The sequence below is a fragment of the Salarias fasciatus genome, chromosome 3, assembly GCF_902148845.1.
Source record: "Salarias fasciatus chromosome 3, fSalaFa1.1, whole genome shotgun sequence".
NCBI lineage: Eukaryota > Metazoa > Chordata > Actinopteri > Blenniiformes > Blenniidae > Salarias > Salarias fasciatus.
Window position 1 is genome coordinate 12,272,899 of NC_043747.1, and position 24,360 is coordinate 12,297,258.

The 24,360-nt window shown below is 43.0% G+C and overlaps 1 protein-coding gene across 16 annotated transcripts in view; it reads right to left on the reverse strand.

Annotated features, from left to right (window-relative positions):
- Nucleotides 1-24,360, reverse strand: part of LOC115385933 (adhesion G protein-coupled receptor L3) — a 157,468-nt gene that overhangs the window by 60,328 nt on the left and 72,780 nt on the right. For all 16 annotated transcript variants that reach the window (XM_030088036.1, XM_030088034.1, XM_030088035.1 and 13 more), the window contains exons 6-8: nucleotides 10,645-10,989; nucleotides 5,962-6,065; nucleotides 1,680-1,865 (exon numbers count right to left, since the gene is read on the reverse strand). In XM_030088036.1, the coding sequence (XP_029943896.1) occupies nucleotides 1,680-1,865; nucleotides 5,962-6,065; nucleotides 10,645-10,989 (635 nt within the window). The remainder of the gene's footprint in view (nucleotides 1-1,679; nucleotides 1,866-5,961; nucleotides 6,066-10,644; nucleotides 10,990-24,360) is intronic.

The following is a 24,360-nucleotide window of genomic DNA, read 5'->3' on the forward strand; positions in this document are numbered from 1 at the left end:
TCAAAGAGACGCTGTTAGCACTGCACGGGGAGTGGATCATTTTAATTGAGGTCTGATACAGACAGCGTAGTCAACAGAGCGACTGTGTGGCTTAACAGCTAGGTTCTGGTACCGCGCTAAATCCCATGCAGATTAGCTCCAAAGAGTAGCGTTTTCCCATAAAGGAGCCTCTTGCTCTACATCACAGCCCACTCTTCTGGAAGCCGTCCCGTCCGTACCGTTAGCCAGCTCCCCTTTGATCATGAAAACGACACTGATCTCGCCGTTTGCCAACTCAATCCTTTCATTGTCTGCTGGCAGGAGTGCGCCGTGCTTCGCTATCAAAAAATAAATCTTTAATTCGCTTAGCTCTTTGCAGATTGTGTCAAAATGATTGAACCTCGCGAGGTAAACACCAGCCACTGCCAGTGCAGGGAACAACGGCTTTGTGGTTTCCGAGTCTTTCTTTGGGGACTTTTCTCGCTGGCGACCAAGTTGAACAAAAGAAAATTGTAATGGGATACATTTTCTTTAGCAGATGCACCATACTGGGTGAATACACTATACAACTCAGCAGATAGAGAATTATAAATCACTAGCAAGCCACTGACCTCTTGAATAAATTATTCTAGCTGTAAAAAGCTTTCTCACTCGCCGTGGTGCATCTGCTTTTTTCCTTCAACTCTGTAAGAGAAGCCGAGACTGGAGCGGCCGTCTTGGCTGGAGCAGTCGGAGCTACCTTGAACATTGTGTTTTATGGGAAACCCTCTTTTTTGGAGAGGCATTATAAACCGGAGTTGTTCCTCGATGCGAATGAACTCATCGCGCTCCCGTTCGGCGGCCCTTTTGGCCGTCTTTACTGCCTTCCCTCTCCACTGGAGAAAACTGGCACTAAAATCTCAATGGGGACATCTGTGTCTGTTGCGGCGATGAAATAAAAAAAAAAAAAAAAACAATCCCCAAAAAAGCTATCTGGGAACAGGTGTTCGTGTTTGTCGACAAGTGAAGCCGCTCCAGCAAATTAACGACTGACATTTTGAATTTCACTGATGTTTGCGTTTCCGCTGGCTGCTCGGCGGACAGAAAGCATTATTTTAGCTGGCCGTGCCTGAGTGGCCCCCCTGCTGCGCCCTGCTCTGAATGGGCTAGTAAATGCATTAGCATCAAGTTCAGCAAATGTGAAAATCCACTGCACTCCTACCGCTTCACATCCAGCCCGCTGGAATCTCACACGGTCCCATTAGCAAAAAGATCAAGCGGTGCAAGCGTAAGCTTTTGACGAGCGCGACATAAGAATAACATCTTTTAAACTGCGGCGACGTAAAATTGATTGCGCTTAATGAGCGATATTAGAGCCGGGGAAGTACTCGAGCCTCCCATTTAAGTTGAAGGTCTGTTTTTAGTGTGCGCCGGACCACAGCAAGATGATAGATATCACTTTGTCTGACAGCGCCGAGCCAAGTGGCACGTCATTAAAACAATAACCACTGTTGAGGTTGGGATTGAAGTCGTTCACAGTGTCAATGGATGAATGTTTGCATGCAGAAGTAACGGCATTGGGCAAAGACAAACACTACTGCACTCATTTAAGGATGTCGAGCTGGGAAAAGTTCAGGAAAGTATGGGAACCGGTTCCTACTTGACATGTTTATGCAGAATGTTTCTAAAAGCAACATATAAAGAGCAGCGTCAGCGAATACCTTGTTGAGACTCCGCGCCGCGCTATCCTTTCCGCCCGGAGTGAGATTCCTCAGCTGCACGTCGAGCAGATCCACCAGCTGAACCATGGCCTTCACCGTGTACGTGATGTCCCCCGCCTGGAGGTTGCTCTTGGTTTGCTCCGCCAGCTCCCGGGCGATGACCGCCGCCGTCTCCCCCGCTTTCAGCTGAGGGAAAAAGGACGACGACGCAAGAGAAAAGCCAATCCACTTAAAACGTGAAATCGCAGCCCATTTAGATGAGGCGGCTGGCTCCCGGTGCAACATGTTTCCCCTTATAACTAAACACAAATCAAAACAAGCCCACATCTTTTTTTTTTCCCCCCCCCCCTTACTCAGCCACGCTCTTATTACACCTATTATTTACAGCCTACACACTGGAAAACATGATAAATTGCAATATACAAATACGTTGCACCCTGAAATAAATGCAGTTTAACCTACACATTTTTTCCCCGACCACAGCAATATCACAAACAATTAATGTGGTGATGTGGGTTTTGGCTGACTGTACACTGGGACCAATATTGTTTCCTCACATAATTATGAAAGTATTGAGAGAATTTCCCCAGCTCGTCTTACACCTTCAAGAAACTAATGGGGAGCACTGCAGCTTGGCAAAAGCACGGTGTGTGTGTGTGTTACGTGCAAATATACATTTTTTTTTTGTAAAGCGTGTGTGATATTTCCGTCTCAGGACTCACCGAGGGAAATAATAATTATTTCTCTGTCCCTCTGCCGTTTGGAGGGCAGAATATAAAGAATTCTTTTGATTTCATTTGCACACCTAAATGCCAATCCTCCCAACAAAACCTTCCTTGACATTCTCCAAATCCCTCGCCACGAGTGCCATTGTCCAGTGATTGCTTAGCAACTGCAAGCAGCTTTGTCAGATCTGTTGAGCTTTGCATTTTTATAATTTTTTTTCCTTTTCCCCCCTCCCACTTGCTTCACACTTGGACTTCAGGAAGTAGCGTTCATCATAAAGATTAAAGACAAATACATTTGAAAAAAGGATTTGGAACGCATTTTGTTTACATGATTGATTTGAATGAGGAATAATACTCAGAGAAATTATTTTTGTTTTGTTTTTTTCACTCAAAAATACAACATTTCATTCCTATTTAATGCTCTGCATAGTAATGTATGGACTTATTTACAAGAATCTACAGGATTCCTCAGAAAATGTTTCTTTATTCATGCACATTAAGTAGAATATTAAATTCAGGATCCAGCATTTGTAGCCACTCCCACACATTCTTGAAGTTGCCGCAAAATGAAGTACGCAAAAACTGCTGCTGTCACATCAACTAAGATATTTCCATTGTTCGTCTGAATGTTTGTCAGATTATAGGGACAGAAAATGCTCGCATTGCCACGATTCCATGACAACACGAGCATAAAACTTGATCAACTAATTAAAGATGCTTTTAGTTTTATTTCCTGTAGCAATGAAAAACAAATGCCTAACTTCAGGAACACCACAATCTGATTAAAGAAAAACATAAAAGATGTTTTCGGGAAGCAGGAGATTTTGTTAAATGACGAGAAATGCTTTAAGCTGCTTGTAAACAACCTTATTGGAATGCTTAGTTTTTGTTGCCTAAAACTTTGAGGGAAAAGTCACAAAACTATCGGCTTGTCCGGTAAAGAAAGAGCACGGTCACTTTCACAGGAATGCCCAACGCTGCCTTCGCACGGTGTTACAGTTCCGTTTCCTTCAGATGCTGTACAGTGTGACGAGGTTTAAAACAGCAGCGACTTCAGCTAAAACAGGAACGGCCTAATTTACTCTGGCATCACCTGCTATCATCGCCTGTGAGTTTATTATGAAGCCAATTAGGCCACTTAAATTGGTCTTCACAGAGGTGTATGCAGGGAAATGTGTCTTTGGAAGATGTTTTCCTCTTTATCCTCCCTGTTCACTTCTCTTAATGAGGGGAACTGGGGATGCAGGGTAAATAGCTCTGCTCTCCTTTCTTCCTCTCTTTCTGCCTGGCTGGTGTCATTTCTTTCTCCTTTTTTTTTTGTGTGTTTTTTTTTTTTTTTCCCCCTGTATTCTCTACATCTTCCTTTCTCATTTTGCCTCCCATCTGGTAGAGAGCAGTGCCACACACAGGACAATAGCTCCGGATATAAAATAACGAATTGCCAGATGGGTTTTCCAAATCCCTGACAGGTTGATCTTCATTAGAGTGTTCCTGTCTCCACAGTGACAAGCTCACAGCTCAAGTGCGATTTAGTTTAAAAAAAAAAAAAAAAAAAAAAAAAAAAAAAAAAAAAGATTATTAACACTTTTCAGAAGAAAAAAAAAAAGTCCATGCATTTGATGATCATTTCCTTCTATAGATTTTCACACACTGCTACTACAGTTTTGAGGATGTACAACATAGCAGAAGTAAACCGTCCTCGAACGTCGCTGGAGCTAATTTCGTGCAGTCGAGCTTTATTGCATTGCCCAAACGGTTCTGCGCTGCACAGAAATGCACCTGATAATTTCTGCGCCTCCTGTTTCGCTCCCCAGCAGTCGTTCGCTGTCCATATCTGCAAAATTGCCGTTTGTTTAATGGGCTGAGCTTTGTGCCGTTGAGTAGACAATAAGTGTTCCAACACGCATGCCTCAGGGTCCTATGAGTTTAAGGGAGAACATTTCCGACACCGCCTGCGATTCATAACCTGGAACCCCGAGCCGCACTTGCCGTAACCTTCTCCCCCTTTTAAATTCAGCTCGATTACAGATTCCAACACGCCGAGCTTTGCATAAGCTTTTGCATAATGGCTCGCCAACAAAGAAGGCAACGCAAATCGTTCGTGCTTCAAAAATATGGGATGCAAAATCGCTGCTGGATGGCGTTACACTGGTTTTTCATCCTGCAGCAATTAAAACAAACACACTCATCACACATGCGTGCAAAAGCGTAACCTATTAAAAAGAGCTTCTAGGCAATCGATGACAATTATTGACCAATTAAAAAGAAACTGCAGAGAATAGACATAAAAACTAAAGTCCTCTGAGAACAAGCGATATAAGAGCTCTCGGACAAAACTCAAAATAACATTTAAAGTTGATGGAAGTTGCATTTTTGATTGTTTGTTGTAGGATTGTACATTAAAAGAGAAATGTGTCCTATTTCTTGATCAGAAACAAACACTATTTAAGTAAATCAGCTATGAACTCATTTTCATTTGACATCTAAATCCTTTTCTTTTTTTTCCCATCAACCTGACTCTAATCACAACTGTCTGATCTGATCGCCTTATCCAATCTTTGTCATTGAAGACCTTATTCATTCATAAAGCATGTTTTTAGCTCAGGATTTTGTTTCACAAACTTAGCCACAGCAGTGTACTGAGTTTAGGGAACATCCAAAAAAGACTGATGATTTACAATGACTCAGTAGAGAGCAGCTGCAACTGAAAATCTAAATGTGCTGCTCATTTCTGGGAAATAACACCAGCGGTCTGAACATATTCTCACTGTCTGTGCATTCATTGTGATGGGGCCTTAACAGATGACTAGTAAAGATGTATTCGCACTTCCCACGTTCTGTACACTTGTATTAGTGCAGTCTATTTGTGGAAGTGTCACCGCTGGCGCACACCAAATTTAAAAAAAAAGTGTAGCACTCGGTTTATATTCAAATGTATTCTGTTGCAGTGCGAATCGAATAAAGAGTTCTAAAAAGGCCAGACACAGGATGTGACTCATGTTACAGGAGCCATCTTATCACTTTTTACGACAAGTGATGTGTGCAATTGAAGGATTCCTGCTGCGTCTGGACTCATTCATATATTTTTACAGACTGTGAATTCGAAGATGCACAAAAGTTCAAACAGTATTGTTGTGGAAGTTATGTTTTCTACTGAAAGGGAGAAAAGCTGGTCAGAGTGTGTTTTGTTAACATGAAGTCTATGAATGCTCCTTTCTGTCCAAGCAGGAGGAATCTCAAAGCAATTCAATACGACCAGTTGCTCTCCCAAATGAAACGGCTTGAACCTGTGAAGTAAAGCGACCGAGACAAGAGGTGACATGTCCTTCAAGTCTTTCAGACTTAATTCAATCGCTTTGCCGTACCAGAAGTTTCTTTCCTTTCTGTTTCCACATATTTCAGACCAGTCTTATGACCCTATTATATGCAGAGCTTCACCCTTCCAGACGAGGTGTGGATGCCTGAATCATAGAACTGGGGTTCAGGACTGTCTTTACTGAGTAAAGTATTGACAATCTATCCAAAATGTGTTACTGCTGTCTCTATATTTTTACCTTTTGGCTGATGAGGTTGACCCAAGGGGAGGTGCAGTTGCTGAAGTCGGGTCCCTGGGAGTCCCAGTATCCCTCTGGGCCCATGCACATGTAAGAAGCCACACCTGGAAACAGGAAAAGAAAACAAGCTTACTGAGTGTCATCCCACCTGATTTGTTTCTAAACCAGACACACCACTAAAGGAAAACAGCCTATTTAACATGTTTCATGTCAAAATTCACATTTTTTTTTACATCTTTGGTCATGAATATGTGCAGGTTACTTCTACATTATCTCAATATACTTGTTTGGAAAACTTTCCCAGAGAAATCCCTCCCAAGAAACACAGTTCTTAAGTGATTAAATAGCAAGAAAAAAACTGTAATTGGATGTTATTATCTTTCCGGTGGCCGAAATGAAGTTGCTTCACTTGATGCCAGTTGGACTCGCCCAGACAGCGTCTGTATTAAATCATTAAAAGTCAGACGGTGTCGGCGTGGGTGTGTGTGTGTGTGTGACAGTTCAGCACCAGCACGAGAAAGGAAAATGCACCAAAATAGGTGCCAATTAAGTCTGCCACAGCAGAATTCATCACGAAAGGTCAATTAAGCTGAGTACGACAAAACTGTCTGCGCTCCACAATACTCCATCTGGGCTCTTTTTTGTACAAGTGCACACAGACATGTTGGGAAATATTAAACAGTGTGGCAGTTGTCTGGTAAGCCTGTCTGAGCCTGCCATGCCGACTATTACACCTTTAATTTCCTAATGGGCATTTCAAGTTTCAGTTTTCGCAACACACAAAATACACAAACCAATCAATTTTTAATTACCTCCCTCCACTCCCACCCGCATGCACAATCAAGAACCTTAATTATCGATTTAAATGACTGACGCTGACATGAAGAAGTGGTTTGCATGTCATGTCTGCCTATCATGAGATTATCTTATTTATTTATTTATTTTTGTATTCCAAGCCTCATAATTAAAGTTTGCATGTTCCCCCTGTGCACTGTGCATTTCTTTTGAAGAAGAGAGTGTGAAAGACAATATGCACTTTTTGTAAAATCCGGAAAATTCATGGGATGGAAACAGAAGTGGAAAGCTACAGTGAAGAGGAAGCCCTGTTCAAGGTTACAAGGTCTGATAAATAACTTCAATTACACATTCTGAGCATTCTCATTTTCCCATACTTTACCCACATACCAGAGTTGCATAATTCTAGCTTGCTCGTTATTATTGTGGCACTGATTGTCAATACTGGTTACACAGTTTATCTCTTCATGTGGCCTGGAGTCAGTTTGGAGTAATCTATAATTACCAATCAACACATCGGTCTTCATTCATAGAAATTGTGACTGAAATACAAAAATCTGTCTCAATATAGATCAACATCCTCCCGAAAAAACAAACAAAACAAAAAAAAAAGCAATGCCAGCATCCAATTAGTTGTAAAGTAAATAAAGGTATATAAATTGGGTATTTTGTAAGGGGCTGTATCATGCAAAATTCACTTTTTGTATGTTTTAACCGTGTTATATAGTTATGTATTCATTAAAAACACCCCCAAAACGCTGTCAGTCAAAGTCCACGGAGAGGCGGGATTTTCAGTGAAACAGAGCGTTTTCTCTTCCGGGCTTCAGAATTAGCTCCAGAAAATCTTTAATTTCACACAAAACGACTTTTCCTTAGCGCCAAAAATAAACTATTACCATGTTAATGCCAATAATAGGGTTTGGACGAGCTAAAAAAAGCATGATACAGCCCCTTTAATATTTGTAGAGTTTCACAACTTGCTTCTGTGTTCTCGCAGCATGCATTCACGCTGACATTAAACTGCCCTTGCTTCAACTTAAAGGTGGTGTGTGTGTGTGTGTGTGTGTGTATGTGTGTGTGTGTGTGAGGGTGAGATGGCCAACATTAGCAGATATATATTTTGATTGACATATAATTTCCTTTCCCCTCGTCCACCTAGAACAGCCGTGCGTTTGATGGGTTTATCAGATAAGGGACTCTGCATTTCTTTCTATAGAGAGGCTGGAGGGGGGGGAGAGGAGCATGAAAGCGAGAGGGAGAGAGAGAGGGGGGGGGGTGTCAGTGGGGCGAGATGGAATGACAGTGAGCGAAGTGAGGGAGATGGAAAGGGAGCTCGAGGAACTTTCAAAGAGTGGCAGAGGAAGCTCACACAGCCGTGTTCTGCTCGGCAGTGTCGTCTGAAGTGCTGCGGCTTTGAAGCGAGCAGTGTGAGGAGGTGGAGTGTGTGTTCCTCTTATCTTGCCATGTGACGCCTGTTAGTGAGGTCTCGACGGGTGCTGGTGCTGCCCGTTAATGAAGACTGTGAGTGTGTGTGTGTGAGAGTGAGAGTGAGAGAGAGAGAGAGAGAGAGAGAGAGCGAGAGAGTCTGTGTGTTGATTGATGAACTGATTTTTTTGTGGCACTCAAGCTGGATTTGGGGGAATGATGTCACTCCACGGTCTATAAAATAATCATGATAGGGAATTTTCAGAAACATCCTCAAAAAAAAAAAATAAATAAATAAATAAAAAGGATTTTACAATCTTTGCAATTTAGCGTGTAATTTGCATTAGTCTTTAATAATATATTGCCACTACTGAGCCTTTATTTATGGAAGGAGAGATCACAGCAGGAGCTCACAATGTCAAGGTTAGCCGTTTGCTTTATGGCGGTGTTTATGCTCTGCTTTCCCCCATTATATTAGATACCCAGATTTAAAGATCCCCTCCAGTCATGTTTAAAAATGTATACTGAATACTGTACTTTGAATAATAATTTGCAGCTGATCCAGGAAAAAAATAATTATTTTGGAAAAATCCTTTACTACTCATTAATATTCAGACAGTTAGCTAATATGTAGATATAAATACTTTGTATGTGCTTCCAAAGTCCTTCCTCAGTGTATGTGTGGTGAAGTTTGCATGTTCCTTTTTCATTTCCAGACTGGAGCTCAACTCGTATGAAGCGATGTTCAGAATAATCCATTATGAACCAACATAACAGCGTTAGGACCAATACAATGTTCAAATTTCCTCCCTTCATCTTCCCGTCAGCATCATGAAAGTTCCTCCACCGTTCATAACATGAGCATCAGCCCTCATCCACATGCATCCTCAACACTCGATAAATGTCAGCGGGCAGCTGTTTCGTTGCTGCATTTCCTCATAATTGTCTTTTTCCAACTAACTCCACCACCTTGAGGTGAGCCTAATGATCGAGTCTGCCAATATATGGACTCATATTGTGAGGAGGGTGTTGCAGAAGCCCTCTCTGAACCTGAAGCTTTCTACCGCCGGCAGGATACAGCCGAGGAAGGCCTTTAACCTCCAACTGCTGCAAGAGCTACGCTGCTGCACTGTAGGTTACCATTAACTATGGATGACGGGATGCAGGAACTTGTCTTAAACCTGCACGGCGAACGTCGACCCCCGCAAATGTGCGAAACCAGAAGAAAAGGCGCGTTGGAGTGGAAGCGGACTCAAACAAGACGTCATGATGTTAAGCGGAATGTATTATCAGAGAGTTCACTTAAAAATATGTCCAGCACAAGGTCTCATCAATATGAAATGCTCCCTGAGATCAGCACTAAGATATTCCAACTTTCCGAGGTAACGCTTTTGGATCTAACGCAGCCAACATTGATTTTATCTTAATGCGCACTTGACTTCATTGTCTTAGTATCGATACCGAGGCAGAGCTGGAAACAAAAATACACTGAAACAAAAGTCTGATGAGCCTGATAAACAAAGCACAATAGCTCTCTCAAAGAGCCAAACGCAAATGCATTTAGCCCCTAATTAATTACATGAATCGCATCCTGAGAGACAGGAAATAAATGTGTGTGTTGTGCTACTTACTAGTTTTTATACAGATGCGATACTAAGCTATCTTTAGCTTTGCATCAGTGAGTCAGGAATAAAGAGTGAGCGGGGAGGAAACGGGAGAACGAGTGCTGCAGGGGGAGTGTAAACATAAACAAAACACACAACAGCGACCGACATCAAGGCGGAAAGACTCGCAGCAGACCCGCGCCTCATACAGAGACTATTGACAACCTCACAGAGAGGAAGAATAAATCAACAACATATATATTTCATAGTTTGTTTGTTTGTTTGTTTTTCAGTTTCCAACCAAAGAGTCTTTACAGTTTTGGATGATTAATCATCCGAAACTATTTGGAATGGAGTGCGGATCTCTGTAATAGCTATCAAAAACTAATGAGACAGAAACAATACAGCCGCAAGCAAATGGTAGATCAGAGTATTTGTTTGTTTGTAATCAGAACATGATGTCCAGAGTCTTATTAAACAGGCTATATATGTATATGTACTCACAATATGTGGAAAGCGGTGGAATCTGTGCTTTAAAAAGGAGCTTTGTGGTTTGAGTTTTGGGTAGTAGGCTAGTAGATGGTTCTAATAGTCGACTGTTGTGAACCTCACAGTTCTGTGGGTGAGCGAGCGAGTGAAACGTTGGCCTCAAGAAAGATATTCCAGCAGATAGTCTCAAAGCAGAGCAGAGAACAATCTATTCCATCTGGCCTGAAAACGTCTGAACGACCCCTGGAGCAAGAAAGAAGACGCGGTTTGGGACAAGAATGTCCGAATTACCTCCCCGTAGCCTGCTGGCTTCACCACAGCATGGATTCGCATAATTTCCCAAAAAATTGATTGATGAAATCTCCATTACCTATGGTTCCGGGTGGACACGGCATCTTGGCGACGGCGCCCTGCTTCGTCTTGGGCCAGGTGATGTCCATCATCACCAGCGGGTTGCAGTACTCCACCCTGACGTTGGGGAGCTTGGGAGAGGGCGGCGCTCTGTCGTCGTCCGGCTCGAAACCTTCCACCAGCGTGTGGACGGAGGCCGCCGCCGTCGTGGTCGCCCGGGGCCACTGAGCCGCCGCCGTCGTCGTGGAGGGCATCTTGGTGCTGGTCGTCCTGGCGGTCGTCGTCGTCATCGTGGAGGTGGTCAGCCGGGTGGTGGTCCTTGCTGCCGTGGTTGTAGTGTCCATGTATAAAGACGAGGAGGTTTCTAGATAAGAAGAACAAAATAAGACAGAGGTCAATCAATACATTCTTGAGGAATACTGCGCTGAAGAAACAAAACAGAAAGAAAGTCTTTACACTTTCGATCAAATCGTATTGACGTCTGAGAGGGGAATTTATTTTGGTGGCTCGGAAAAAAAAAGAAAAGCAGAGTGTACACATGGGGGTTGTATTCTTCTCTCCTTCCCATGTGTCACTTTAAGAGAAGATAGTTCAAAGAGGATCAATTGGAACTGGCAGGTGTGACTTACACAGGCATGGATGGCGTCTAGTTTGGGACCCCCGCCGGCTGGGCTCACACACACACACACACACACACACACACACACACACACACACACACACTGTAGAACGCACAAACTTCCAGCTGTGCAGTCTAAATGTAGCTGTTGACGAGGGCATATCTCCGAGAGTCAATAGCTTGCTTTTGTAGCTCCGCGCTATTTCTGGGTCAACCGGGACGAACCGGAATACCTGCTTCCTGGATGTCAGTCCTCCCCGCGGTTCCACTCCGGGAGGTGTTTGCTAATGGCGCTGTTTACCCGGGCTGCGGGGGGACGGGAGGGGGGAGGGGGGGGGGGGGGGGGGGGGGGGGGGGGGGGGCTATCATAACATCAGCACACACACACACACACACACACCAGAAACGTGCACATGCGCTGGCTCAGTAATTCTCCCGCTCAAGCGCACGTGCAGCTCCTCGGCTCTCCGTCATCAATCTTGCTATCTGCTCATCTATTCCATCCCCTTTATGCTCCGTCCCCTGTGCCTCTGATTGGAAAATAGAGCTTCCAAATTAATTTACCTAGAGGCCTTTTGTGAACGCACAGGCGCAGCTGGGTCAAAGGACACACACGGAGGGCTCATACTGAATTAAAACGAAAAAAAAAGAAAGAGTCTTTTTTTCAGGAATAATGTGTTCTAGTGGATTTATTCATTATGCATATGCAGGGTTACGATTCTTCAAATGCTATCTTGACATTTCTCCATGTCATGAACTTTTCACCGCTTTGGGTCTGGAAGGAGGAGACGGCTCAATGCGAGCCACTTCCAACAAATGAGAGGGGCACTTCTCAGACAGTCATGGTTTGGCTCCACGCAAAAAAAAAAAAAAAAAAAAAAAATGCAATTTGGGAGAGTTGTCATTTCCAGCTAATGCAGAGATACAATCGAAATGACAGAAGTGACAAATGGCCCTAATCTTTGTATGAAAGGAGAGCAAAACAAAATTTAATGAGGGTCGATATTAGGTTGGCAGGTGTAATGGACGTCACGCACGCAGAGAGCTCAGATAACAGACACCGCGGCTCAAATCCACTTCTTGCATGATTCAATTTGCAATTTCTGCGAATGCCGTATTTGAGAGAGGTAAAATAAGATAGCATAAATGAGCGACGCTGTTTGGGATGCCGAGGCCCCCGGAGGCTGTAATGACACCCGACGACGATCAGCAGTCAATGCATTCAACACTTAACAGCCTTCAACTGACAGCCAAGGTTGATTAAATAGTTTGCCACCGCGCAGGAGTTCAAGACTGATTGAGTATTTGTTTTCCCTCGCTAACAAAAGAGTTTGTTGTGTTTTGAGGATCCGCAGGTATCTCGGATACCCCCGTAGAGGTGCTCCATCAGTGAAGTGGGAGCTTTAACAAGAATCTTATTGAACTGCAATGTGAACTAAACTCCTGCCAACCCTGCTTTCCTTCCCGGCAACCTGACGATGTGGGCTGTATGTCCTCGGCGTTTCCACCGCAAACAGGAAAAACACATCAGCAAAGCAGGAAGAGGTGAAAAGAACACTTCATAATTTGAAAGGTTGCTGTGCAAATGCACAGGCGGTGCAAACGCTTCCGGAAGTCTGAAAGCAGCGACTCACGTCGGCATTAACTGACACGACCGCCCATCAACAAGGCTTAAAAAAAAAAAAAAAAAAAAAAAACAACAACACATGAATGCCCAAATAGCTGTTTAGCATTTCCCCCAGCCACCAAGGCATCACCATTTACATTCTATAACTACCATTAAACATCATCATCAATCCGCTCCGCCGCAGCCTTCAGCAGAAAACAGAAGGGAGAAATGTCTTCAAGGACAGCAGCCGATTCATTTGATTATTTATGAAAAAATACTCATCTGATGCATCTTTATTTGAGGAGAGCTGGCGATTGCCTCAAATACGTCATATCAAACATCAAATCTCACTGAAATAGCATCAATTTCAGCCGAATTGAAACCGGCCGGTGGTGCTTAAGCAGCACAAAGTAAAAAGGACGGCGACAAAAAGTTTGGAATGGGAATCCGATGGTAGATATTCAGCGCTCATCCCGGGGGTCGGCCAAAGTCACAGTGCAGCCGCCCAGATAAGCAAGTGTCTAACAGGTGTGTAGAGGAGGCTGTCGGCTGTTATTGTAGCGGTCAGGGTGGCTGATTGAGGGCAAACGCCACTGTCACAGGCTTTCTGCTGATATAGTTCGCTGCCAAGCTGCTCAACAGTTGCAGCATAAAGTATGTGAGAATCCCCAGTGGTCTGTTTTTTTTTTTTAATGATTTGCCATAAAAGATCAGATAAAACTGTGACTTTGGCAAATGAATTCGAAAAAGTGCAGCATCCATCAGAAACCAGCATCGATGCAAAGAACAAACGACAGCATCCACATGAAAACCGCACTGCATTGCCATTGTTTCCGTGTAAATGGATGTTTTTCAAAATGTTGCCGCGTAAACGGGGATTTTTGGGTTGCAGGAAGCCAGTCTCAGCCGACAGGTTACACCCAGTGTAGTTCAGCCCTCAGGGGCAATTTAGAATCACAATTTAACCTCAAATAAATGTTTCTGGAAATGTACAACTGCCAGATGATTACCAGAAGACTGAGGCATGCTGTTTGCACCAAGTGGGTGTCAACAGGAGGGACTATCGATGGCTGTGATCACATGTTTCTGTTTTGTTCTCCTCTACAATATCAGATTTTTTTTGTTTTTTTTTTTTTGTCTGACATGGATGACCTTCAAATATAGACATTTGGAGGATGGAATCGCTTGTAAATATGGATTAAGGAAGTGGCCAATGGACGAGGTCACCTCAAAAAATGCAATACCATAAAAAAAGTTATGACTTTTTTTTTAAGATATTTTGCACTGACATGATAAATTTCAAATATTTAATACATTTCATGATGACATTTAGTTGAAATGGTTTCATGAGAATGAAGTCACTGTAACTTAAAATATTTAAGCAAAAAACATAAAAGACAATTATGAACAGTCAATTTTTTTCCCAAATGCAAACAACACAAAGATTATTTAAGTGTATTTATACACTGTATTTCTTTTCAGTGTATTTATATTGCTTATTTATATTGCATGACCACTGAGAGAAATATGACTGAAGGAAATTGCCATCACAACATGAGGTTAGCTCAAAGTCACCAGGATCCATGACTCTAATGTAATTACCGACTTCCAGTGGATCCTGTTGAGTAAATGTTTATTTTCTTGGCATCCTGGCCACGTACACACGCTGCATACATGTAAAGAGCTCCTACAAACACACACAAGCAAGACACATGCAAACAGGGGAGAAGAAGCAGACGTCCTTGAACAAACTTACATATCTTTTCACTGAGAGGAGCACAAAGAGAGAAAAAAAAAAAAAAAATTAGAAAAAGGGGGGGGGGAGTCGACGGCAGCAGACAGCAGCGACCACAGACTGCAGGCACTATCGCCTCAGAGACAACACAAGGACATTTTGTTTTGCTCTGCCAGCTTTCCAATTCCATCCGAAGGGACGGAGCCAGAAAGCGCGAGACAAATCTGCACACCAGTGAGGTGAGCAGGTCCTCGGCCCACCCTGTGGAGCTCCTCTGTGACCTTACAGTGCAATCCGAATGTCTGACACATTTAGGGATGAGAGTTTTATGATGGGCTGGAGCGAAAAAACACAACACTTTCGCGCTCATGGAGGAGAACGAAATGTGACTATTGATAGGCCGGCTCTTTTTTTTTTCTCACTCACATTTTATTGTAATTGTATCCTTGGACAGCGGATCTCCAACTTCGAACAATAACGTATCCTCTCCAAAGCATTTTGTTTCTCAAGTACTCTCTGACGAGCACAAAATATTCTGTGGTAGGAAAAAAAAAAAAAAAAAAAAAAAAAGAAATCTGAAAAAAAAAGAGGCACAATGGTGCATTGTGCAGTGAGGTCAGCTTTATTAAACAAGCTGGATATAAAAAAAAATAAAATAAAAAAATTTTGCTTAAATTCAAGGCAACCGTCTTTTTTTTTTCTCTCAACACTTCTAATCCCTAATTCTAAGATGAAAGGTATGGTTATTTAGACCCGAGCCCTGAACACAAGTTTAGCAGGGGTGTCAAACATGTGGCCCGCAGTCTAAATTAGGCCCGCCAGAAAGTTGAAGGATGAGCTTGATAACGTCAAAACTCATGATTCGCCTCAATCAAACTATATTCTGTTCCTGAATTGCATTGATATGGTTTAACAAAGTTTTTTTTTTGCTTCCTTTATTGATCTATTCAACATAAAATTCTCAGTTTTTATCATTTCTAATGTAGTCATTAAATTGGTTTTTCCATCCCAGGATGTATGAAGAAACGATTAAATACAAAGAATGGAGATGCCAATAAAATGACCCCACATTTAAATTATTTACTGACTTTGGATTTAAGATCCAGCACTTTCTCAAAGGCACGGCAAAGTTAAATAAAATGAATAACAGCCAGCGATCACACACACTAAATCAGGGCTACTCAACCCTGGTCCTGGTGGGCCGCAATCCAGCATGTTTTAGATGTTTCCCTCTTCCAACACAGCTGATTCAAATGATCAGGCTGATAACGATCCTGATCATTTGAATCAGCTGTGTTGGAAGAGGAAAACATCTAAAACATGCTGGATTGCGGCCCACGAGGACCAGGGTTGAGTAGCCCTGCACTAAATGTTGCTGACCTACCAGGGCTTCAGAAATGTCCTACAGCGCAACCAGCAACCCCCTTCATTCATAAAAAAAACAGCAGTAAACTTGCATCTCAGCCTTCTCCTTTTATTGATACACCAGCTATCCTCATCTCTCAGCAAACACACACACACACACACACACACACACACACACACACACACACACACACACACACACACACACACACACACACACACACACACACACACACACACACACACACACACACACACACACACACACACACACACACACACACACAGAGGGAATGTGCGAAGTATGTTTCCACCACACACTGAGCTTTGTGCTTCATTTCAAAGCATTCATTTCTAACTAATTAGCCTCTCTCTCTGTATCTCGGGGCTCATGGCTTCCACAATTAGATAAGCTCACCGTATTTTGCTTCAGGAAAAAAAAAAAAAAAAAAAAAAAAAAATTCCTATGCCTCTATGAAACGGGCCCGGTTTACGTGACTAGCCATTTCCCCACCAAGGCTGGCGAGTCGGCTCAGGGAAAATTCTGCAGACTCCCGATCAAAATAGCTGGCGAAGGTCTGTTGGGGTAAAAAATGAGCATCAGACGGTAAAGTGACTCTTCTAGCCTCATCCTGAACCCAATTACTGCCTAATTTTGGTATTTGAACCTTTATGCACGGTTCCATTTTCAGGGGGGAAGTTCCAGAGACGAGAGAGTTTCGGCCAGTCTGTGTGCGATGTCACCCATTAACTTTCTACCAGCCTGTTTAAAGCCTGAAAAATTGGATTTGTGTGTGCTGGGACACATATTTTTAGACAGGACTACTTGAAGCCGAAATCCATGATCACGGTTGTTAGTGGACTGGAACTGGATAACTTCTTTCATTTGACTGTTTGATCTGAGTGTGCTGCTTCCATTTTCGAAGTCTGTACATATAAATATATATATATATATATTTTTTTTTTTCCAACTTGCGCCGAATATCAGAAAACCATTTCAGCTACAAGTAGTAGAAAAAAAAACCATAGCACATATTTACATCACATATTCAGCTCGTTAGATTGAAGTGTTTCCGTACGTTATATTCAAGGTTATTCTGTATTTAAGACCGAAACGTTCGTGTAATCAAAAACGATAAAATATGTCTTTTGAAGTGCCAACAGTCACTTGGCTGATTTTAATACTGTACCTTGACAAGAAAATAAAAGAGATTTTGGGAAAAAAATATCGAAAAAAATTAAAGACTTTGAGTTGTGTAACAGTAAACATGAAATGTAACACAGATGTGCACATTGGCTGAAAAAAACCAAGCAAGTCTAAGAATGCAAAGATCAGACAATGCAGTTTCACCAAGGAGATCAATAGATGAATTGTTCGAAGAAAAAAAAAAAAAAAAAACAAGTTATGACAATAAAGGAAGCAGCCGGCTGCCATTGTCTCTGTCATGTCGTCAGTGATCTATAGCTCTTGTTCAGTGAGTGAATGGAAAGCAATGTGTTTGGATGTTTTATCGTAACGATTTGCACCAATTTTGATTGATTTGTATGATGGTCCATACACTGTGGTCACAGGACGCCACCTATATAAGACACTATATGTAGCAATCACATTATTTCATGAACTCTGTTGTTTTTGTGACGGTGCAACATGGTTGGAAAAAGTATTAGCACACACCACAGCAAAAATCCCTCGGCCGAATCGTCTCTCCGGGTTTCAAAAAGTGCGGAAAGAAAATGTCCCCAGTTGTTAACTGTTGAACTTCGGAATTGTGTATCTAACCTTTCGAGAACCGAGGCAGAGCAAATTGAGACTTATTAACCACGGCGAAAGTGATTTGTCAATTCTCAGCCCGAAGCCGGTTATTTATTTACGTCCTTCGATAGACGGAAGTGAATTCAAGTGTCTTATTTTACATAATGAGTACCTGCTTGGTAATGGGGGTGATTCGCTCTGCGCCGCAGCTCATCACAACTCGAATGTTTGTCACACAATCCCACATAAATTTGCATGCTTTCGTGTGTTGAGAAGAATGGCTGGAAAAATAAAAACGACGATCAAATTCCCGCCATTCAATGGACCCTTTTGTGGCGGAGCCCACAAATCCATTAGGGAGTGCAACCGGGGTGTGGATGGGTGCTGCTGGTGGTACTCGGGAGGAGGTGCGGTAAATTATGGAGCCAGACATCTGGTAATGCTTCGATATCATCTGACATGATGAGAGCTGTAATGGATGGGAGCGATGCATTGTTTGGCAATTAATTTCTCATTCCCAAGCTCTCTTCCCGGGACTTGGGAGGGCATCGATGGAGGTCACGCGGAGCGAATGCGCCGGGCTCATATATATGCACACGCGGACGCCGGGGCCCGGAGAGACGTTCGCAGTGTTTGAGTTAAATGACAGCAGAGACATGAGCTAAGCCTGCTGCCATATTGCACTGCGCTGAGGACTGAGGGGGGGGGGAAATTTGCCACACAGATGTGCGGTAAACCCATGCGACGGGACAAAAACAATACCGCTGTTATTGCTTAATGTGCGTAACACGGCTTTCTGTGCAAAAAAAAAAAAAAAAAAAACAATGTTATGTTCATTTATTTTCAAAAAACCAAATCAGTTTCTGCACCTGCATAACCACAGTTTTAATACAACGTGTACAAGATGTGCTTTGAAGCCTCTTTGTCCACATTTAGCCGCATCTTCCCGATGCTGAAAGAACTGCTGGATTTGGATTTTATTCTCAGAGCCAAATCTTGAGTCTCTGAGGCCAGTGACAAGGCCAGACATTGTTGAACATACCAGGGGAAGCAAAAAGGAGGAAATAAGACTGTGAGCACAGGAGCAAAGGGGATTTCAGAATCACTAAGAGGAAAGGCGCACTCTTCCAAGGTCTCACCATTTGCCAAAACAACCTTGAGTAAGGCTTTTCAAAAGACTTTCAACCAACAGTGGAATGGGCCAAATGGATAGGGCAAAGCTGTGCAGGGAAACTCTGACACCGGCGATAAAGAGAGTTAAAGATGCTTTAGAGGCCTCCGATCAGATTTACTCGCCTGATTGGTCAAAATAAATCACTTTGAGCTGGTGTGCCACCAAGCCTGTTAAATTTAATGCGGCAATTTTTGGGACTCGGGAGAAATGGCTTGCGCACGCACGCGCGCGCACGCACGCACACACGCACACGCACACGCACACGCACACGCACACACGCACACACACACACACACACACACACACACACACACACACACACACACACACACACACAATCAGGAGTAACCAAAAGAAAAAAAGGGAGAGAAAAAAAGTACCTTTTTCATATTCATGTGCTAAAGTAACGGCTTCGGCGTAAACTTCAAGGAAGCAGAAATCTTTCGGCTTCACACACAAACAAGTCCAGTGGCGGCAGCGAGTGCACCTGTGCTCAACGATCGCCATTCATCACACGAGGTAAAAGTCTTTGATTTTTACTCTAAGCATGTTTTTCTCCATTTCTGTACATGTCAGGAGAGATGGATAGGGTGTTTGCCCTAATTGAGGGATTGCCTGCCACGTCTCTCACCACACAGGTGATCTGTGTATGATTTCTGGATCAAGGTAGAGCCGCTCAGGCCGGTGATGGATGGCGAGTCAGAGGGAGGGATAGCGGACGAAAATATGGTGTATAATGAAGTATCAGACAAAGCCAATGGACATGCCACATTCTGACCCAGTTGAAGCATACGAATGCCGGCTTGGATCTAGAAAAGCTTCACTCAAATCCTGTGTCAGGAAGAAAAGAACGTATGCATGGATGAGGAAAAGAAAAACAAATGAACGGGTCACAATAACGACGTTTTTACAATACATTACAATTTACTCTTACATGGGGGAATATGGCTCTGAAACATTCGGAAAGCCTGCGGACGCCAACAAAGAGCTCCCTGTTTCCACTCCTGAAAAAAAATCTAAAGCTGCATTCCTAACAGAGGCCTATTATGTTGCGGCATTAAAGGGGTTGCAAGAAGCCTTTGTGTGTGAGCGCGCGCTTGTGCGTGCGTGCGTGCGTGTGTGTGTGTGTATGCATGCATGCGTGTAAGCGCATAAGTGTTAGAAAAATCATCCTCAAATATAATCCCAAACCTTGCACTTGTGCTTGGAGAAAATTGCCCTCTGTAAAGAGGTGCACCAGGCATGTGATAAGTGCGTCGCCTGCAAATAAGCATGTAGCCTACATTCCTAAGCCCCAACATCAAAAAGGGTTTCATGGGGCATGCAAAAGTCTGTTTTTGTGGAATAGTGGCGTTTAGTTTGGAACACTGCACTGTAGTTTTTAAAGCTTTGTAATCGAGGAAAAGTGCCTAGAATGACGTATGACAACTGCAGGGCATTGCTTGTATCTTTCCAAAAGCTTGTCAATAAAAGTAATGGCGGTTACTTTGGGGGGCTAGCGTGAAGGCGATGGAACCAAAAGACAACAGTTTGTGCGTTTGAGGGCAAGCTGACTTCCACTGAGATTAGCTACAGTGACTGTGTCAGTCTGCATTTACTGCTTAGACAGTCTTAATCAATTCAGCATGTGTCAGGCTCTTCCGAACGGAGCCAAGAAGGGCCTGAGCGCTCAAAACATTGGCTGTTTCGGCATGAAGGTTGGGGCGCCGCGTCTGCCGTCTCCCTGCAGCCCAGCGGAGCTGGCGCCGTGCCCCGACCAGATGGCAACATGTGGCAAAATTACCGCAATACCAGACAATGAGTGTGTCCATGACACCAACTGTGCTGGATTATTATGCTCCAATCATGACTCAACAAAATAACCTTTGCGGCGGCGGCAGCGGCGGCACATGCATGTGTGAAATGAACATGAGACAAAGTATTAACAATGATCACATTAGGACCAGAGTATGATAATAAGAGCACGCCATTAACACCAAACGCATTCAGAAACAAGATGAATAATAATGAGAGATAACAATTTCAAAAAGGCATATAATTCAACACGCATGCATGAAAGAACCGGCAGCTTTAATCTTATCTTACGAAAGAACATTCATTCCACAAGCGGCAGCCGTGGGTGAAAGAAACAAAGCGGGATTTCTCAGGTGGACGTCTTTGTCTTTACTCTCCTGCAGACTGACTGCAGCTCGCGCCTCATGCTCGCTGTGGCACGCAGGAAAAAAGGTCAGCCCGGGGAAGCTCTGGCCTGGAATAAGCTACAAGGTTGGTAGTTTAATGTAGTGCAATATATTTGAAACTAAATATGCAGCAGTAGCAGATAAAAGACAATATCCACATTATAAAGTGGGTCTAGTGTCATATTATGCATTGAAACTAGTAAAAAAAAAAATGTTTTGGTGATTTATTGCATGTGTAGTGGAGATAATATCAGCATTTCATGAGAAAAAAAATAATGCTGAAACCAAACATTTTCATTTGGAGATGGTGTCTGATAAAAGTACTGTTAATAATGCATTTCAGATCAGAACAAATTATTGGCGCGAGGACTCAATCAGTTAAATAACATCAGCCTGCCATCCCATATACGAGAAATTACACTGTTATCATCGATCATAGGACTGTTTCAGAGGACTTATAGGTGGCTTATCTTTGATTTTCATTATGATGGAATGACACTGAACAGAATAAGTGGTTATGGTGATGGATGACATTATTTACCATCTGCAACACACCTTCTGCAAGAAATTCTTCACGTGCTGCTTTTGATGGAATGAAGCGATCATCTGGTCTCAATCTTACCAGTCCCAGTTTCGACACTAATTTCATGCAACTCTTCAACTTTGGTGACCTGCGAGCTTCTACCACAATCAAATGGAGTATGACATTTAAGTATGAACTCCACCGCAACATGATAGATGAAAAGCACTCCACAGATAGTTCTGGAGAACTGGGGCACTGATAGTACAAAGCCAATAAATTCTCACAATTGTCAAAAGCATCGGCACCCTCTGCAGAAATCTCTGCTGCCTTTGGAGTTGTTTGCATCGAGTGACATGACAAAATGGCATTTCAAACCCATGCTTTATGCTTCTGAACCACTTCACATCTATATATTGTATGTCGTGTGTGTGCAGTGCCAGGTTGCTATCTTCATGCATCATCGTTCTTTATGCATTTAAAGGATAACCAAAGAGCAGTTCATTCCAGTTGTCCTTGTGTACTCTGTACTGAATGTGCTCATGAAAAGTGGGAAGAGAGCTTTTATATCTGGCTGCTAATAGCTGCCTGTGAGCACTTCTTTTTTTTTTTTCTTTTTTTTTGTTTTGTCACCAACCGAGTGATTTTAATTATCAATGTGGAGTTGTCATGGAAGCACTCCTGGGTGTAGATCATATGTCCTTGAAAAACAGCCTGTTTGGATAAAAATATTGAAGAGAGCCAAAGGAACGTTTAGAGCAAGATTATAGTTGAGAGCCGTGTTCACGGAATGGGCAACAGGAAAAGCACAAGATTAAGTTTTGGGGGGGGGTGCAAGAAAAGTAGCATGATGTACTCTTTATATATATGGAGGAGACTGAAATGCATAATGATCCTTACCAGTCTGATTCTCTATGATATGACCGTCGCGTTCCGACATGCTGCGCTCTGACTGGAGACCGTGGGCGCACGGCATCAGGCCCCAGCTGCGAGTCTGACTCCGTCTCTGCTGCTTTATTACCCTTACGCCACGCTACAGTGGTGCGGCGGGTCAGCCATGCTTGTGGAGGTGGCACGAGCAGAAATGACCTCGTGTCGATGCGATCAGAGACTGACACCTTCCTGGGAGTGTTAACAGATGCTGGGATTGAGACGCTCCATCAAATTCCACAAGCTCAAACATGACTGCATTTTATTGACTATGTTTTGAATTATTTTGATGAGTTGAAAAATATACGCATTTTACCTTTTTAAATGTAAACTGCACTTTTTTTCCTCTCTCTGTGCAGCTTCTTTTTCGCACTACTCTGGCTTTTGCTTTTGTTGCTCTAACTTTCTGAGACAGACTCTTCCTCTTTGCACCGACCACATTTAGCTCTTTGGTCTTCACGCATCCTCGACGGAGCGGCGAGCAAATGGAGAAAAACAATGTGATGCAACTGCAAATGCAGACTAATTTGTGTGCAGCGGAGTGACGCGCCGATGCCGATTCGAGCAATTTGGTTGCAACTATCCTGGCATCTCAAAATTAGGCTACTCATGAGACAATCGCATGGAAAGTGTGCACCGTTAACAACAGCAGCTTTAATCAGGGCAAGTCTGTATCTTTGTGTTTATGTTTTTTGTTTTGTTTTTTTCAGTCTGGGAGTTGATCAAACTAAATGCTTTATTGCTCTGGAATCCATTCAATCACTCTTTCAATCCCCATCAATCTGTTTATCTGACATTTATATCTGCTCACTGACTCCATCTATTCACTTAATGCAACATTTTACTATCTTTACCCATGCAGCGGAGTCTCTGAAGAGCAGCCTATTCTGCGACAGCAGCCAAACACACAGTCAAACACTTCTCAACAGGAAGTCGACTATTCAGACTCCGCTTGCAAGCGCGTGCCGATGCAGATGAAAGCAAGCGCGATCATTGAGTAAAACTGTTTACCGGTGAAGGATGATCATTCAGTATCAGGAAGCACATAACAGCACTTTGACTCCCCTTAACCACAACAAATCGCATTATGGGAAGCTGTGCATTGTCAAAAACCAAACAATATAAAGCACGGTTACCAAATGAATGACTGCATTAGGGGGAGTGCTGAAGCAGGACTCAAAGTAAGGGTGGGGGGGGGAAAAGAGTTGGGGAGAAATGTAACAGCCAGCGAAGGAAAGTAAATTAAACTGGCAAGCGGCAGGTAGAAAAGCTCCAGAGGAGAAAGCAGGAGTGGGGATTTCACAGTCAAATAACTTGTGACATTTTTGACTAGAGCTGTTGATGAGATAGCGCAAAGTATTACCTCGGTGTGTCAAAACAGGTTTTTTTTTTTTTTTTTTTTTTCCCCCTCACGTTTTCATTCTAGGGGAGGGTTCCCAACAAGCACCAATATAGAAAAGGAACAATGGAGCGAAGAAATTAGACTTTTCAAAAAGAGTTTCAGGGAAGGTAATGTCGGCAGTCATTTGTTCCTTTCTCAAACGTCTTATCTCGAGTGAGAAAAACACTTCACTCTGTGGCCAAACACAAAAGGCCAGAAGTCACACAGCTTCCTCCACTGAGTTGATCAAGCACCGGAAACAGAAACACCAGGATGGATTGATATCAATGTGGTCCGACAAAGAAGAGGACCAACTGCAGTCTTCACCAACAAAAACCCACTCTGACGAAAAAAAGAGAAACTTTTCTGAAGAATTTATTCAACTATGAGCCCAAAATGAGCCACCGAGAGCTCATAGAGGGTTTTTCACAAAAATGTAAAATGTTAAAAGGCAAAATGTCAGCGATTT